The sequence below is a fragment of the Schistocerca americana genome, chromosome 1 (assembly GCF_021461395.2).
Source record: "Schistocerca americana isolate TAMUIC-IGC-003095 chromosome 1, iqSchAmer2.1, whole genome shotgun sequence".
Taxonomy (NCBI): Eukaryota; Metazoa; Arthropoda; class Insecta; order Orthoptera; family Acrididae; genus Schistocerca; species Schistocerca americana.
In genome coordinates, this window is record NC_060119.1 from 959,248,617 (window position 1) to 959,261,178 (window position 12,562).

At 39.4% G+C, this 12,562-nt stretch overlaps 1 protein-coding gene across 1 annotated transcript in view; it reads left to right on the plus strand.

Annotated features, from left to right (window-relative positions):
- Positions 1-395: 395 nt before the first annotated feature.
- Positions 396-12,562, plus strand: part of LOC124595544 — a 699,724-nt gene continuing 687,557 nt past the window's right edge. The window contains exon 1 of the mRNA XM_047134325.1: positions 396-594. Within this exon, the coding sequence (XP_046990281.1) occupies positions 507-594 (88 nt within the window). The 5' untranslated portion in view covers positions 396-506. The remainder of the gene's footprint in view (positions 595-12,562) is intronic.

Genomic DNA, 12,562 nt, shown 5'->3' on the forward strand with positions numbered 1-12,562 from the left:
GATCGCTTGTCGCCAACTCTTAAATATTTTTCAAAATACATCGCAAGCTCCAATCTCACTATATCAAACTTCTTGCTTACTCTAAACCAGGATCTTTCTCACACTGCAAATGAAGAGATGCTTCCTCCGTTCTCGAAATCTGAATTTCTGACAGCTTGCAGTCGCACGGTTCAGTGAGAGCAGATACTGTGTCTGACAATCATGCATTGCCAATAAGGCGGCTCTGCGGATCCGCCGAGCGACTGTGGCCAACAGAAGGCAACCGACAAGTGGCGGAAACGTCCGAGCTCCGCCGAAGTCGGGCTCCACGAGCAGCGCGCGCCGTTCGACGTCGGTTCGGTTCAGTGTGGCGCACGGGTAGCCAGCGCGAGGGTAGAAGCGCGCAAGTGGAGGTTGCACGCGAGTGCGGACGGGGCGAAGCGCGAAGTGCGTGAGCGAAGCGAAGCGAGTCGTACGGCGTCAGTGCACAGTGGTCTCTGCCGGCGGGAGCCGCGGGACATGAGAACATGCTGTCGCCGCACGGCTGCTCTCTCGCCTGGCTCTGCTTCCTCTTCGTCTGCGTGACGCCGTCAGATATTCTGGAGGACGAGATCGGTGAGTGCTTCCGCGGCACGCCGTGGCCCATCCATCCCGGAAGTTTTGTTTCACACGACGGAAAACGCACTCAGTGTTTGTGCGTCGTTCTGAAACTTTTGTTGCAACAAGTGTGCGTGAAATACTTCCGTATATTTAAGCTCTCTATTACAAGGCAGCCATACAAAGACCTTGATTTTGGCAATTTACGAAGTACTGTACGTTATTTCTCTATAATATTTTTGCCCTGGTTGTATATTAGGATGGTTGGTAATGGATTGTTAATGCGTATTAAATATCAAACACCTTTAAAGACGAATGTAACAAATTTCTGTTAGTTTCGTAGAATTTAGGACCTAGTAAGTGAAGCAGAGTGTATAGATATGTTTCCAACTTCCACTTTATTGAAAAATTTGTGCAGCCAACTAATTATATGCGGAGAGAGAGAGAGAGAGAGAGAGAGAGAGAGAGAGAGAGAGAGAGAGAGATATCTCAAATTTTATGTAATGATGTGGAAGTGCAGAACACAAACACAGAGCCATACTTACTAAGTCCTACAGAGCTAACGGAAATCTGTTAAATTTGCCTGTGAAAATATTTACACCGAGCTATCTACCATGAATCTCCGTAAACAGCTAGCTTATACCTGTCGAAATCGAAAACAGAATACTGAATTATACTCTTCCTTACTGTTTTGCCTGAAAAACTATACAACAATTCTCCGAGATATTGCCATTTTTCTGGTGCTTGTCTTGTAATCGACAATAGGTTTTCCAGTGTTCATATGTGGACGATGTGGGCATGAACTAATTGTTAGCGAGAAATGTGACATCGCTTCAACGAGGCTATTAATTTTAAAATAGTACTTTACTAATGGACACAAGGTAGTTTCGCTCATTGTCAAGAGCGTGGGCATGTAAGAAATGTTTTTATTGCGGGGAACTTTTGCCCTTCAACACTTACCTTTTTGTCTAGTTGAACTTTACCGGTATTCATTCCGGTTCAGCTATTGTTGCAGACATCGTATAAACGTGATATCGTTGGTAAGCTACAACACAGAATTTTATAAAATTATCTTATTTTAACTCTCAATTATATTAAAGGACAGTACATGTGATCTTCAGAAATGTGAGTGAACAAACAGCAATTAATGAGCAATTCTGACCTCGTCTGCATTTGCCCATTAATCACTATGCTCCTTTGTGACACTGGCTTCTTAAGTAATAGAATCCAGAACATTGTCCTGGACGGCGAGTGTTCATCGGACACAAGGGTGTCATCAGTAGTGCCCCAGAGAAGTCTGATGGGACTGCTCTTGTTCTCTGCATACGTAAATGATCTAACGGATAGTGTGAGCAGCAGTCTGCCTCACTTTAGTGACATCGCTGTATTGTACGCGTAACTGTTGTCGTAGAGTGACTGTCGGAGGATGCAGGATAACTTAGACTGGATTTAGATTTGTCAGTTTGTTCTAAATGTATAAAAATGTAGGTTAGTGCAGATGAGTCTGAAAAACAATCTCGTAATGTTCGAAGATGGTACTAGTCGTGTGTTTCTTCACGCAGTCACGACGTTTAAGTGTTTAGGAGTATCGCCGCAGAGCAATACTAAATAAAACGAGTATATAAGGACAGTAGTAGGGAAGATTTGTAGTAAAGTGTAGCTCATTTAGAAATGAGACCGCATATACAACACTATGCGACCCTTTATTGAGTACTTCTCGAGTGTTTGGGATGAATACCATGTCGGATTAAAGAAAGACATCGAAGCAATTCAGACGCCTGCTGTTAGGATTGTTATCGGCCAGCTCGAGCAACACGCTAGTGTTAAGGAGATGCATGGTGAACTCAAATGGGAAGAGAAGGGTATGTTCTACTGGCAAAATTTAGAGAAGCTCTATTTGCAGGTGACTGCAGAAAGATTTTACGGCAGCCACCGTACATTTTGCGTAAGAATCGCGAAGATATGTTAATACAGGGCTCGTAAAGAGGCGTACCGAGACAGTCGTTTACCCTTCGCTCCATTTCCGAGTTGAACAAGAAAGGGTGTGATTAATTGTGATACAAGGTACTTGTTGCAACGCACCCTATGTATGTGGATGCAGAATTGTACAGACGTGTCGAGAACATGATCTGGGTGAGTTAAAGCACAGACGATGAAATAAGAATTAATCAGTTGTCTTTCTCAATTTATTACTTGACATAATTTATTGAAAAAACATAATTAGGACGTCAGGAGAAAACGGGTTCAAATTTAATAGAAAATTCGACTTGAATTTTTTTGTGCGAAACAATATCTAGTTAGTTTATTATACATACAAGTGGTCAAGACATACAAATATTAACCATAAGCATGCAATGTCTTCTAACTGTGAAAGACAGCGCGACTCTCAAGAAACACTTTCGATGCCACCAACAAATTGTTGATACTGTTATAAAATTTTTGTGAAATGAGGAATTCATTCTTCACTAGCTATATAGTTCTTGGAATATAGATTTGTAACAAAGAGATATCAGTCATAACAAGAGGAGTAAACGAGATCTGAAAATGGTAACAGTTTTGAATGACTACGTGGTGAGCTTGTCCTTTAAGGTTTATGGTTCATAGAAGACTATAGCCGAATGTATTTTGAGTCGTCGGGGTGCCATATATTCTTGCAATACTTAACTGCTACAGGTTCCACTTTACTACCCATAGAAGATTATCTCAGGCAGTGAAGGATAATGCAGACGGCATAACTGCAACGACGAATAATTCTAGTTGACCAAGAAGTTATCTAACTATTAATAAGACCGAAGAGTTCAGGGGTAATTTTAAAGTAATCAGTGAAGCTACTTCGCAGATTTAGCGTACATCTACAACAATGTAATGAGCGATCTCGATTTACATATCTGAATGACTTGATGCTACGTAACGGAAAATTATCATTTAAATTTATGATATCTTTACAACACACAAAGAATTTTATACATAAAGTCTATAACAAATAATTATTTAAAGGTGATGAGACTCAAAATCATTTCCACGAGAATATACAACAGGAAAAGCTGAATAGCCGTATACTTGAACTCAGCGCTGGTGGGTTTTCAATACCCCGTGACGAATGATGAGAATAGTTTGCACATACATAAACATGTATTTCCTCACATAGTCTGTTTGTATACTGACGGACTTTAGCCAAGCAAAGGAAACACGTCATTGGGCACAACATAGTACTGTAACAGTTTTACTGTAGTTTGGTTGCGAACAGAGTGCTATGCAAGATTTGGGTCGAAAATAAACTATGGACATACATTCGAGAATGATCAACACTGACAGTCTGTGTCGAACGTTTGGTAAACTCAAAAACAGTAGCTAGTCTCGTGATCAGCTAGCCATCGAAGACATTTTTATCGTTGCCTTATTAATATACATTTTTAATTATCGTTTTACGTAATTTTATTTTTAAATCATTCGTATTTGTGGCGTTAACCGATTTCAACACAGAGATAACTATATAGTCAGACTTTTATCGTCGCACATATGTTACTGTACTTTCGATCTATTGTGCACTGTCTGAAGAAAAAATTCATTACAAACCATATTCCTCTGAAAGTCCATCCTTTCAGCATCTACCGTCCGGATACAATACTGTTTCCAGTGTACCATTTTGAATTTTCGCTCCTAAAGTCGCATTAAATATACGCGTAACGAAGCAGCGTGAAATGAGAGACTGTATTCCGCGCAGTTTATTTCCTGTTTTAGTTTTAAATGAAATTACAGTTCTGCGAGTCGGCGCGCAAATTAGCCATCATAGTGCGGCATTGTCTCATTCAGTGTTTGTTCCGGTTTACGTGAGTTTTGCTGCCTCTGATTAACTGAACCGTAGAGATTAATTACCAACTTTAACATTATTCAGGACCAGAACCCGTACGGTCTCTAAAACAGAAAAAAAGTATACCAATTAAAAGGTCAGAATACGGAAACATTTGGACGGTTTGGAAACTTTTGGTCCATGAGCCTACCTTAAATTCTTCACTTTCAGTTTAATATGTCAGATATCACCTATTCCACGACAATTTAGAAATTAGATTGTGCTTTAATTCCTTTCCGCCACTAGAGACGGAATTTCCATTTAGAATAATGCTTCATTTCAGTCCATACAAAATTTGCACCGGGAGTTCCTTTTTCTTTCTATCTTAAAACGTAAGTTGCTTTCGGTAATTACATGCGAAGAAGACAAGTGCTCCAAATGAAACATATTAAGGAAACCTGTTCTTGTCGTCAGTAATCTTTAGCGTATATTCCGCTTATTTGAAATTCGTTTCGTCAGCCTTAGGATCACTGGCATCTCTGTAGATTTATGTATGATTAGTTTGTGATAATAATGTGAGTTAATACATATGTTTATATGAAATGTAAAACAAATAATTAAAAATTTTTAATGTAGCATTGCGCCGTGACTCTAGTAATATAATTACTATTCACGGTTATTGCACACTCGAAGGAAATCCATGAAGACACACATAAAAAAATATGTTTTTGCCGCGGACCCATCCACTCATTTCGTTAAATGCTGCAAATTATATTCTTAGGTACTACGTTTCTTTTGTATAGCACCAATGACAGACAGTATTGCTCTATATGGAACTGAAACTGCGGCAAAGTAAATGAATAAAATACAGGAAGCATTTGCATTGTAATGTTGCAGAGGATCATTAAAAATTAAATGTGGAGATGAAAAAGAATTAGTTGGTGGGACGTGGGAGATACGCAGGCTGAGTCCTTACTGAAGGAAGGCTGAAGCTAGTGAGGTAGACACTAATACACTCAGTAATAGTCAACGTATCTCTGTGGAACAGGTTAGGAGAAAACTTCTGGAAGCGGACAAACATCACAGTGCGAGGCTTACAGAGATGAACCACTTACTAAGAAGTTGAGTGGATTGTGATGTCACACCAGTCGAAAGCTTGACAGAAATATGTGCTGCATCGAAGATAATAGTTTACATTTTGGAGGTGATCTACACTACAGAGACACAGTTAAAATACACTCAAGTAAACCTCAGCGAAGTGAAAAGAAGAAAAAACGTATGAAAGACTTTAAGAGGTTCTTCGTGTATACAATGTTGCTTCACATCATAACCCCGATGACAGTGTAATATTATGTTGGAAATGTTTACGCCGTTTCTATAAATGGGACTAATAAATCGGTCTCATTTCCTCTCAAGAAATCTCGTGTATTCCGCTGTACTAGTTTAGAACGGAGCTGTGGAAATGTATGGACGTAAGCTGTGACGTTTCAAACAACATTGACACTTGATTCGACAGTCAGATTCATACTGTGGTTAGTATTCACTAACAAATAACCGCACCGACACCACCGCTGATCAACGGCGTATGCTATGCATTAGGGGAGTATTTTTACAATGATATACAGCGAACTTCCTTCGATGCAATACGCATTTCGGGGCCCTCATACTAATCTAGTTACGTCAGTAGAGCTATTAAAATTTCGTATTTATTAGCACAGCGAGCGAAATATGCGTAGTAATACTGCGACATTAATTTCAATGCGTCGTTCGTTATTTCAGCCATTTATAGTACAAATTTTACTCAAATAATTCTCGCTTGAATGCGCTTGTCTGACAGATGTGACGTGTGTGGGTATTGCTTGTAATAATTAATCACGAGACCGCCATGCTTCTGCACAAATTCGATTACACATATGATTCATTTTTCATGCTGTCCGCGCTAGTTCCACTCTGAGCTCCGGTCTGTGGACGACGTGTGTGGAAGAAGTAACAGTGCGCTGACACTTGCTCCCTCACGCTCGCCTTTCATTTGTCACTGGATGCAGTGAACGGAATACGAAATACGCTGTCAACGCTGCAAGTGAATGATGTGCTGTTCAAACGGACTGCTTCATCACACATTGGCACGTTCTGAAACAGAGCAAGGAAAATGCTTTACGAAGAAATGAATATTTAAAGTTGAGTAGGTCATTTGGAGCATTCTATTGCTTATTCATTTGACTGTAGGAAATTGAATAACCAATTGAAACGATACCTCGATATATGTATGCTCGTTCCATCTAGCAGAAAATAGGTTTTTGCCGTTTAGTTTGATCGCTTCTTTATTTTAGTTTTCGTAAGTATATGGAGCCTAACGAAATGACTATTTCAATTCATCACGATTCGTTCTAATCCATAATCCCGGTGATTAATAATATGAATTGTAATTCGTAATACAGTTGTTCCTGCCGTCTACTAACGATTTTACCATTTATTATGTGTAGATGGCAGTATTAACTAGTCAAGGAAGGGCACAATAAAGGTGGATGGTCTTCCGGGGCTCCTGGAGGTAGTGCTTTTTGTCACTGCTAGCTTATAATCGTTTGAACTTTGCTTTTGAACGATGAATGACAGCACGGAGAGAGCCAGTGTCGCGACAATTGTTACAAGAACGTATCCTTCGCATGCCTAGGCTAAATATTAACCATTCTTGTGGTAGGCAAAGTTTAGCAGTGTAAAATATTCTGCTCCTGTACAAAAAACACTTTTTCGTCTGATTAATGTGCTGGCTTCAGTTTTATGTTTCGACAATGCAGCAGGTTTACTGTACGAGAAAGAGGCTTACACTTTGTGTCGAGAGAAGATTGTTTACCAAGGAACTACAGTTTAGTTATGCTTAGACAAAATGTAATGTAGGTAAGTGTACTTCATTATGACGTAAGCGCTTTAAGTAAATCCTCCCTCTTCCTCTCCTTTCTTGTATTTAGAAGTCACTTGTAATTCGTTATTATGGGGACATAATTCGTTATTCGTTTGACAGAAGATGTAAAGAACGTTTGTCGGTTCTAAATTTTTAATTTATTCTGCCTATGTTCATGAACACTCTTGTAATCGTGACTGGTAGCGTACATCTTCGAAAACCTGTAGTCTCTGAAGCTGCCCAATGTATGCCTGAAATGGGTCTACGTTAAGGCATGTCGTGTAAATGCTGAACGAATTGAGTAGCGAATGTAAATTACTTTATGCCCGTGACAGAATGTCTCTCTCAGTTCTGTTTTTTTTTTTTTTTTTTTTGATATTACGCTGTTGCAGAGGTGCGTTGTGCGAATTCTTTGCCGGCCGCGGTGGTCTCGCGGTTCTAGGCGCTCAGTCCGGAGCTGCGCGACTGCTACGGTCGCAGGTTCGAATCCTGCCTCGGGCATGGATGTGTGATGTCCTTAGGTTAGTTAGGTTTAAGTAGTTCTAAGTTCTAAGGGACTGATGACCACTGATGTTAAGTCCCATAGTGCTCAGAGCCATTTTTTGCGAATTCTTTCAGAGAATGGTAAATACTAGTTTCGCTTTCGCAGATTGATTTTTTGTTGTCGTAGGCCATATACTATCAGGAAAGCTAGCACCTGAAGTCTATAAAGATGTGGCACTGCAAGTCATATGGCGATGTAAAAAGTACACAAAAGCTATAGATATTTTCCTCCATTCAGAGTATGAATTTTACCGAGGTCTCTAAATCCGAAATTAGTGAAAATACTGAGGCCTGTATAATTTGTTCAAAATCAAATTTCACTGCAGCAAGATCACTTTACTTCAATAACATGTTTTCTTCATGTTATAGAATAGAAAATCAAGAAGAGGGCTATCGATTACTTACATGGTAATCTATTACCGTTCTTAGCACAATACTCATCCTAGCCAATATGTGAGGGCATGCTGAAAACTACTGTCCCAGAAATTTTTATATGGAAACTCTTCAGGCTTTTTAAATAAGACAATCGTGATTATCATTCTACACCTTTATTCTTCGTGTCTACATGGTTGCAGCGCTCTGCCACTAGAAGGCTCCAAATTGTAGCGTGGAACGTGACAATGTGTAACGATTATTTCGGTGCGTCAGAAACAGCGCACTGTAATAGAGTTTCGAATTCGATGACTTCGTCCACACATGGAAGCTACACACGAGCGCTGCGACATCTGTAACAATCCGACTAAACTAAACCAAAGAAAAAAGCACTAAACGCCACCCGAACAAGAGATGAAGGCCCAACGGTACCGACCGGCCGCCGTGTCATCCTCAGCCCACAGGCCTGACGGGATGCGGATATGGAGGGGCATGTGGTCAGCACACCGCTCTCCCGGCCGTAGTAACAATCCGACGCCTTAGTTTACCTGTCATCGATCATTCTCCATACAGCCCCTACTTGACCCGATCCGGTTTTAATCTGTTAGCAGAACTTAAAGTACACCTTCGGGGACTTAACTCTGATAATGATGAAGCGGCGCAACCTGAGATGACGTTGTGGCTCCTTCACCGTAGCCAAACGTCCTACAATGGCGGTATCAAAAAAGTCTGGGAGAAAAGTGTTCGTCGCTAGAGTGATTACGTTGAGAAAAAATATGTATAATGCTAATAAAGTTGGTTTTATTTAAAAAGGTTTAAGAGTTTTCACTGGAAAGATTCTGAGGCATTACTTATAAGCTCGCCCTCGTAGATAGGTGTGTTTCATCCAAGTCAATGGAGGTGGCGAGGGAAGAGATGGTGGACTTCGATAAAAAAAAGGGCGATAATCACTGTTCATGAAAACCCTGTACTCATTTGATCTACGTCATACTGAATTTTTCTTTGTTGGTTTTGAAATCCATTCAAAACCCATTAATGCACGTCAGTGGGCGCACGAAAGGTTGTAGATGTGTAAGATACGCTTTCAAAGAGAAGTATACGTATTTGTTCTCAGATACTGACTGGAAGAGGCAAGAAAGAAAGATTAAAGGAAAATAAATCAGCTTATAATAACATGAAAGTTGAAGCGGTTGTCAGAAAAAAGTGCTAACACTCTGTTTAGAAACAATTAGTCCATACACGTTATTTGTGTTTTCGAATATACTAGATTATACTAGCAATTAGTTCCAGGTGTACCGCTAGATACTGCTGTGTGTTATAGACAGGGAGCTCTCTTTCTGAATTTATATGCACATCTTTAAATTTAGCTGAACGTAAAAAATACAGTAACCCAAAATACGCTCTTGCGGATTAGTAGTTTCTTCCGCCGTGTCCAGTTCGTGTCATAATGTTTTTATTGAGTCACTAAAAGTCACTAGGAATCCTTGAAAGGAAACTAATTCACAAAGAGTATCATTCACTTAAACGGGAGCCGAATTGGGCTTGTTATATGCTCATTAGTAAGTCTTAATATGGGTAATACCACCAAACTTGTTCAACAAAAGAGTTAGAGACATAATTTTATTAATACTTAATGACAGATCCTCCGAGTCGTTGATGGCGTTTTTCAGTGAAATGGGCGTGCAAACGTTGTCCACATTCTCCAAACACACAATTATTATTACTAATTTGCATCACAGCATGAACACTTATGACATCATTTGAGTATATTCTTCACGTCAACAGTGTTTGCAAAACATTGCCTATGATGGACTGTCAGTTTGTAATTTCGGTGTAATACTTTCGCAATTCGGGAAACGTGCACGAACTATCCCGTCGACAGTCTTACTCATTGACGTTTTAATTTCACAGATGGGTATATGATTAGCGAAACTGAACAGTTCAAATTTCTAGGTGTTCAGTAGTAAGCGGCAAACTTTTATCCATTCGCCATTTTTTGGAGGTAGTCAACGAGAAACAAGTTTTGTAAAGGTTTGAAATTATATATAAAATCTGTTGCAAGTCGTTAACCGCTCTCATTCACAAATACGGAATGACTTAAGTATTCGCGCGTCGTTGGTTATACTGCTTTTTCACCCCGGAACCTAATTTTGTTACCCTCCACAGCGATGATACGCAGACAACGAGCGATATTTCGGCCAAGTTTTGTTGAAATGAGGCCAGCGGTTTAAGAGAAGATTTTTCACTGAAAAACATCATCAACGACTCGGAGGATCCGTCATTAAGTATTAATAAAAATGTGTCTTGTGCTCTTTTATTGAACAGCACACGTTGAGGATATTGTGCAAAGACTTAACGCTGCAATTTTTACTATTCGAACGGTATATCGTATGGTATTATATTTTAGGGTAACTCTTCGCATTCTAAAAGGATATTTTTGGCTCAGAAACGGGCGGCTCGGGCAGTAAGTGGTGTAAGTTCACGAGTCTGAGAATTTTCACAGTGGCCTCTCAATAAGTATATTCTTTACTGTCATTCATTCTTAACAATATTAGCTTATTCCCAAGAATAAGCAGCGTTCACTCAATTAATATTCGGCAGAAATCAAGCCTGTATTTGGATCGGACTTCCTTAACTCTTGTGCAGAAAGGTGTGCAGTATACTGCTGCATCCGTTTTCAATAAGCTACAGCTCGAATTAAAAAATCTTTGCAGTAATTCATGCGCTTTCAAATCGAAACTGAAGAGTTTCCTTATGGGTCACTCCTTCTGCCCCGTCGAGGAGATCCTTGAAAAATTAAGCTGATTCTTGTTGTATTGTTGATTGCGTTTACTTAAACTTATGGATTGACTTTATTCGGGCTCATAAACATTTTATTTTTATATGTTACTACTTTTATATTGTAATTTCATGTACCGACGTGTTCCATGACTTTGGGGCATGTGCTACTCAGTTTGGTCCTACGTAACTTGATGTGTAAGTAAAATAAATAAAAATATAATATGGACTATGATCGTTTTCCAAGCCAGTAGATCAGAAAAAGAATGAGAATTAGTTAATACAAGCAAATTCGTGTGCTTCGGTGCAACTGTTTCTTGCCGAGAGCTTTCCTTAACACTTCCCCGGAAAATGACAGTTCTATTGCGTGTAACTTGTAAGTCCAATTCTACACAAGTTTCTGTCGACCTACACTAGTATGAACGACGAATATGTAAAAGTAATTACAACATCTCTCTTCCGAAGACTTCTATTTCGGCCTCGAAATATTCTTTTGTATAATTTCTGTGTAAAATGTTACGTATTACGCTGTCGCCCGAACTTAGTCAGTGAAAAACTAAACAAGCTTCAAGATGACCACCTGAAAAATTCGATTACTTGTCGCAAAACTTCTCGTTCAATTAATACGTTCATATCAGTGGTGACGTGAGGTGAGAAAACGTTTTGAAATGTCACGAGTTACGCTTCTAAATAATACTCTCTCTTAGACATGAACATCACTGCGTTACTGCTGAAGAGTAAATTTGTTTTACGATCGTCTTAATGGATGTTCACTCCTCTTACACATACACGTGTGTGTTGCGTTTATTGCATCAGAACGTACTGAGGCGAGATTCCGTCGATATATAGGTCACTGATGATGGATCAAAACTGGAAGACACTAGGGAAAGAAGAGAATTGTCTATTGTGTAAATATTACCAGCGTTCATATACAGTACCGAAAATCAAAATTAGGATGAAAGAAATCCCATAAGCTTGGCGCTTTTCAGTACAGGAACAATGAAAAAAATACTCACTGCACACATGTAGCAGAAATATACAAATTAAAAAAAAGGAAGAATTACTTTAATTCAGTACACATTAACAACGAATTCAACAGTGTATGTGCACGTTTTCATTAAAGAGATCACAGTTTCTGTCAGTTCCACTATCCCTGAGTGTTTACGCAGGCAGCCATTCTTTACCACTTCCATTGGCTATGCGTCGCTGATTGGTGGTCTGGAGGACGCATCGGGGCACGCAGGCCAATTTCAATCTCTGCTGCCTGCTGGAATGTAAATTTCAGGGTCCAGAAGTAATTGAAAGCATTTGAAATTCATCCCATGAGTGCGAAAGAGTGATTGCTGGCATGACCTGCAAAAGCCCGTTTACCAGCCTATGGTTCATTTCTTTCTTCCAATAACAGAATTGTTCACTCCACAGAATAACAAAATTCCTGTTTAGTTTGTTTACTTTAGTAGTTAAAATGCTATAAAAGTTTATAATAACATTTCTATTATTGTCATTTTCTCATAATAAGTGAAATACTAAGTCTATATATCCTTCTGACAATGCTATTATCGAAAATGTGTGTTTGAAGTTGACTGTAGTGTCAACTTCAAACA